This window comes from Eucyclogobius newberryi, unplaced genomic scaffold (assembly GCF_026437365.1).
Source record: "Eucyclogobius newberryi isolate DKJ021-1_F unplaced genomic scaffold, fEucNew1.0.hap1 SCAF_17, whole genome shotgun sequence".
NCBI classification, from domain to species: domain Eukaryota; kingdom Metazoa; phylum Chordata; class Actinopteri; order Gobiiformes; family Gobiidae; genus Eucyclogobius; species Eucyclogobius newberryi.
In genome coordinates this window covers 26,740,509-26,746,806 of record NW_027315801.1, presented here as the reverse complement: position 1 = coordinate 26,746,806, position 6,298 = coordinate 26,740,509, and the positions used below count along the sequence as shown (strand labels likewise).

General features: G+C 37.3%; 1 protein-coding gene across 1 annotated transcript; it reads right to left on the bottom strand.

Moving 5' to 3' along the window:
- Positions 1–1,082: 1,082 nt before the first annotated feature.
- On the bottom strand, positions 1,083–4,865 carry LOC140363260 (deoxyribonuclease-1-like). Its single transcript, XM_072449727.1, has 9 exons — positions 4,685–4,865; positions 4,441–4,529; positions 3,989–4,075; positions 3,805–3,917; positions 3,224–3,336; positions 2,305–2,462; positions 1,807–1,903; positions 1,644–1,737; positions 1,083–1,358 (listed from the first exon to the last, which is right to left on the bottom strand). The coding sequence occupies exons 1-9, from the start codon at positions 4,763–4,765 to the stop codon at positions 1,228–1,230; spliced, it is 963 nt and encodes a 320-aa protein (XP_072305828.1). The 5' UTR covers positions 4,766–4,865; the 3' UTR covers positions 1,083–1,227.
- Between the last annotated feature and the right edge of the window lie 1,433 nt (positions 4,866–6,298).

The following is a 6,298-nucleotide window of genomic DNA, read 5'->3' as shown; positions in this document are numbered from 1 at the left end:
AGTGATCCGGCACTTCTTGGTGACAGGGACAAGGATGGATGAAGGGATGGATGTTATAGATGTTAAATCCTTGAGCCTTTGTGATGGTAAAATAAAATACTCACTTTGCCGGTCCACTCATTTACTTCTTCATCTCTTTCTTCACTCTCTTTTTCTTTCTCTTCTGATTGTGTCTAATTAAACAGGTTTTGGCAGAGGTACGCTGTCTTAAAGGGGTTTTATGGGAGGTAGGCGTGTCTTAAAGGGCTTTTATAGGAGGTGGTGTGTCTTAAAGGGGTTTTATGGGAGGTAGGCATGTCTTAAAGGGCTTTTATAGGAGGTGGTGTGTCTTAAAGGGGTTTTATGGGAGGTAGGCGTGTTTAAAGGGATTTTATGGGAGGTAGGCGTGTCTTAAAGGGCTTTTATAGGAGGTGGTGTGTCTTAAAGGGGTTTTATGGGAGGTAGGCGTGTTTAAAGGGGTTTTATGGGAGGTAGGCATGTCTTAAAGGGCTTTTATAGGAGGTGGTGTGTCTTAAGGGGGTTTTATGGGCGGTAGGCATGTCTTAAAGGGCTTTTATAGGAGGTGGTGTGTCTTAAAGGGGAATGGGTGTAGGTGGGCGTGCCTTAAAGGGCTTTTATGGGAGGTAGGCGTGTCTTAAAGGGCTTTTATAGGAGGTGTGTGTCTTAAAGTGGAATTGGTGTGGGTGGGCGTGTCTTAAAGGCGTTTTGGGGACAGTAGTCTTTTATCGAGTGGATTGAGAGGTCGGCCCATATCACCACCAATCTTACAACCCACCTATTCAAGCACACACCACTTTCATACTAGGCAAGGGGCACGATAGAGTAGCAGTAATAGCAGTAATTGAACCTCTGATTAGATAGGTGGACAAGTACTCTAACCACTGAGCCACGGTTAGTCCTTATTGCTAAAAATAAGAACACTAGGCAGGCTACAATTGGCCTATAGCATATTTTATGTTGAGTTACTGTATGATTATGATTTTTTAATTCTACTCATTTACAATCATGCCCAGTAATGTCTATGTGCTGTGACATCAAGATGGACGGCAAAGAATGAATGTAATTTTAGTTCAGTCTATCAATTTATTGTAGGCTACAAATGTTTGAAAACAAGAAATCTGTAGTTTATTATGCTACAGAATCATTCGCATTTTGCAGTACAAAAGACCAACAATGTCAAAGGGAAAAACTGAACTGTCATAACATATAGGTTATAGTCTTTAAGATTCAATCTTCATGATTCAGGAGTTGTGTTTTGGAGAATCTTTGTTTGAGTAAACTGATCTGGAGTTGGAGTTTCTCTCTTTCCAGTAGTAGGTTTTCCTTTTGCAGTTGTAACACCTCCAACTTTAACTCTTCTGAGAAGACAAACATATTTTTAAATCATTTTATTTATACTATGATTACAGTAATCATCATTATTCATACTTGTACAAGTTGCTTATACTATAATTATCTAGGCTCCATTTGTACAGTAGCTGCCAAATACACAAACTTGAATGTGTTGATTATAGTCATAAATGTTGGTACATATAAAGGTACTAAACATAAATACTGTACATTTTTGTCGTATTTGGACCCACCCTGTAATTAGGTATTGCACATTAAAGTAAGCAGTGAAGGCTCATAACTCTCGTCTTTACCTGCGGCTGAACTGCATTTTTCTTGTGTTTCATGAGGCCGAGGTGAGTTTAGTAATTCCACTTCGACTGGATAGTGATCACTGACTTGTAATGCCTGCAACGGCAAAAACACATTCATTTCAAAATTATACTGTTTGGGATTAAAATATTAAATGTTTTTTACCTTTTCTTCAGTCATTCTAAATTCTTTGTGAAAGTTAAAAGCCGTGGCTGAGTTTGGGACAATGGCCGCTAGCATGTCATCGCCATAGACAACGATTCTTTAGAAAAACACAATAGTTTGCTTATTAATTTTGTATTAGTGGCCATTATTTTATGTTCCTGTATGTACACGGAGCTCAAACATTTATTCTATCAGACAATTTTAATGAGTTCATTCCAATACTACAATACCAATCATAAAAAACTTGATAGCAATGTTCTTCTTTAAGTACACACATCCCTTTATTTAGAATTTGACTTTTAGGATTTATTCTTGTTTCATCTTCTTGATTTAATACTCTTATTAATGTATTGTAATGCATTCATTTCACCTTAGTACAGTAATGTATGGTTAATGTAAAGAATACACTGAATACACTGATATAAGTATGTAAAAATAAAAAGGGGGATAAAATAATGTGACACTTGGGAACGTGGAGGCAGGAGGGCAGTTACATACCGGTCATAGGTGTGTTCATTGGAAGTTTTAGCAGTGGTGTCAACTTCATCTCCAATCAGCCAATGAAAATTCCTGTCCCTGCGAATCCGAATGTCTTTCATTTCTCTCCCCGTGAGGTAAGATCCATCTGCGTTGAAATCTCCCAAGATCATTATGTTCTGGAAATATCATGAACAAAATTGATTATGTATCGAAAAGTGCTGGAAATGTGGTCCTTTTGTTATTTTAACTGATCTGCTTTTTATTGGTATTTGTTCTTTGGTCATGCTTGAGGCTGGGCTTTTTACTTCCTCTTGCGGCTTTAACTGGACCACTAAAAACCCTATAACTTCAAAATATGACTAGATAGATAGATGGATAAATGGGCAAAATTATATATCGGATCAATATTAATCAATCAAATTTTTTTAAGAATATATATATGGGCTACTGGCCTTAAAGCTTGTTCGGGCTGATCACATGACTAAAGAAAAAAGCATTGTTTGAACAGCATTCACTCAGAAGAGGGCGCTTCACTAATTGTGGCACACTGCTGTGTTTGAGTTTTGCAGGAATGCAGGATGTAGATTTGAAAGATTTTAGATATGAATATTATTGTCATTATTATACAGTTTGTAAGGAATAATATGAAGTGAGTTTATGTTAATTTGAAATAATCAACTTGAGGGAAACAATCAAAATTGGCTTTACATAACTCATAAGTTATCTAAAAAAAATGTGTTGGCGTGAAAATCTCTAAATATGATTATGTATTATTATTGTTATTATCATCATTATTATTATTATTATTATTATTATAGTACTAAAAAAAACATACTACTATTGGTTAATAAACAACTATTTGAAGGTTTTAATATTGTATGTCCTGATTATTGTCAAATGTGCTTAACTTATTAGTGTTTCTGATGACGCCACTTACATCCGTTTTCCACTTGTCCTTGACCACCAGGAACACATCATACAACTCATCCAGCTCTTTCTCAGAGTCCAGTGGCATCGTATGCACTGGGATCAGCACTATGTCTTTCAGTACTGCATAGAAATATACCCGCGTTTACAAGCCTGATTGTGTCAAAAAAAAATGTCTGCGAAAACAAACACTAATCACTGAACTTGACAGGCCAGGTTTTGTTCATGTGTCAGACTACATTAAGCTCATATGGGTCCAAACAACACAGTAGAAGTTTACGCATGAGTCATGAGATTACTTTAGAAGGGTGTTATGTGTTTGTCAGCCCTGGTGCACCCCGCCTAACGTTCATATTAACTCCGGCTGCTCATGTTAATCTTATGACTTAAGTGGAAGAAAATGTGATTCTGATTCTGATAATAAATTAATAAATGTTGCACGAAGTACTAAATCTCAGTTCAAAGTCAAACTACTCAACTAAATGATGGCTTATGCATTGCTACAACTATCTGACCACATTCTGCTTCAACAAGTGAATTCCAAGGCTTTCCATGTTGCAGCCGATAAAGATGAGAAGAGTATAAACAGACCAGTGTTATGGGGTTTGAAGCGAAGGATGTACGGTTCTCGAGCAAAAGCATCCACATCATTGGCTTGATTGTCCTCATACTGGTAACTGTCAATCAAAGTAATCACGTCATCCCTTAAAACAAGAGAAAACACACTCTCAGATGGAAGCATAGCGAGTTTGATATTTCATGAACTTGTCTTAACCTGTAAAGAAAGAGGAACTGCTCTTTGTAGCGTGACCTCCCCAAACGGGCACTCAGTTGGATCGTATAGTGATGTGTCGTACAGACTCTGAAACAAAATGTAATTATTGAAGTAGAGAATGCAGTAGTAGTAGACGATGTAGTTATAACAGTAGAAGTAACAAAAGCGGAAACAGTAGTTTGTGAGTAAGTGTTCTTCCAACTTTTCAGATATTTACTCCTTCTCATACTTTTATCTGATATGAATGTGAGATTGTGTGGGTATTTATTCAGTCAATTTTATATACTGCTGTTGTGTTTGCTGTACAATGACAATAAATCTATATCTATCCATCCATCATCTAGCTATCTATCCGATATTGAAGTAGCTTTTTTAACCAAAGCTTGAAATCAATCCAAAGCATCAAAAAGACCGTTTCCACTTCTATTTCTACAGAGAAAACAGAGTCTCACCTGTTCAATTCCTCCAAAAACACTCTGACTGCAACGCCAGTCACATCCACCACCTCCAGTATCAGTATAATGTCATATCGACACGCTATCTACAAGTAACATGAATTAATCAGTAAATAATCAGCACAATAAAACAGTTGACAAGACAAGCAGTTAGTCAAAGTACAATACATGTATGAAAAGCAAATCCAACACTGAAGGCTAAAGTAACACATGGCATCTCACATTGTCCTTCATTCCTTACCTTAACTAGAGTTGAAAGGACATCTGGATTTGAAACTTTAGATAACCCAAATCTCTGCACGTTGAACGAAGCGATCCTCATGCCTGTTATCTATTTGTAACATGTATCATTTGCAGTTATGTCCCTGTCTCTGACCTGTTGCCTTAACCTGCCTACAATGATGTATTGGATCTGAGTGGCGCACATATTGATGACAGTTGGCAGAAAAAGCACACGCCTGCTTGTGTGAGAGAGAAAAAAAAAAGTGTTTATTTTCTATATCTGTAGCAGCGAATGATAAAAGAGGTGGCAGGGAGGAATGTGACTGGGCCAGTTTCTGACCCAGTCACAGTTTCTAGCTTTGTTCCAGCTGTCACCTCTTACTCTGCAGCTAATGTAGCAGAATTAATTACTTTACAAATCACAATGCATGCTACTACAAACTACTCACAATCTTTACCTCTGCTACTGCAACTTTGAAGAGCAAATTTACATTCCTGACTTCCTCTGCAACTACAACTGCTCTAATCACCTTATAACTACTGATTTCAATATTACAGTAACTTTGTACAACTTTTGGTCGCTAAACCAGTTCACAGCTTCAGACAAAGTAGAGTAGTAACTGCAGTCAATGCAGATAATCGATCATCCAATAGAATAGGATGATTAGGTACCATACCGATATCTTTTGTGAACAACAATAGCAGTAATATACTGCATGATTGATTTTAGTGGCACAGAGTTCTTCATCTACCTTCGCTTCTTCCAGATGTAAACAGTGAACTATTTTATTATTATTATTTTTTAAACTTTAACTTTAACTTAATCCTATTTGTATTGTATATAATGTAAATGTATGTTTTGTATATTGCTGGCATTCTACATCTTGCCTGGGACTACAGTTGGAAACTAGCTAAACTACAGCTAATACTGGCAAATTTACAGAAATGTTGATTAATGTGCCCTGCCCAGTTCAAATAAACTAATAATAAATAAATAGGCCGTGGCTACAGAGCCGCGGTGCGGTCAAATAGCCCGGTAGTTTCAGGAGCCGTGGCACGGCCATATAGCCTCATGGCTGACCCTAACCCTAACCTTAACCCTAACCCTAACCTTAACCTTAACCTTAACCTTAACCTTAACCTTAACCTTAATCTTAACCTTAACCCTAACCCTAACCCTAACCCTAACCCTAACCCTAACCCTAACCTTAACCCTGACCCTAACCCTAACCCTAACCCTGACCCTGACCCTGACCCTGACCCTAACCCTAGCCCTAACCCGGCGCGGTCAAATAGCCCAGCAGTTTCAGGAGCCGCGGCACAAAATAGCCTAGCAGTTTCGTCCGCGCGCCGCGGCTCTGTAGACACTCCCAAATGGATAAATAAAATGGGCAATTTTGTGCTGTGTTTTTTTCCAATAAAAATATCTTTCCTACAACTATAATACACTTCTCAGAGTAATGCATGGTAGTATCAGAATGATTATTATCATAACGGGTATTAAAATTGAAACAGTAACACTAAAAACATTAGGTCTAGGGTTTCTCTATTAAAATGTGTAGATATTTTATATTGAACATAAAGCATATAACATAGATTAGTCTTATACTAAAGGAAATATATATATGAAATA

Bases quoted from the DNA above. Each gene is read 5' to 3' on its own strand.
- LOC140363260 (XM_072449727.1), bottom strand. From the start codon at position 4,765: ATGAGGATCGCTTCGTTCAACGTGCAGAGATTTGGGTTATCTAAAGTT. The intron at 4,530-4,684 runs GTAAGGAATGAA...TGTTACTTGTAG, and splicing joins TCCTTTCAACTCTAGTTAAG to ATAGCGTGTCGATATGACAT. The intron at 2,463-3,223 runs GTAAGTGGCGTC...TGATATTTCCAG, and splicing joins AGGACAAGTGGAAAACGGAT to AACATAATGATCTTGGGAGA.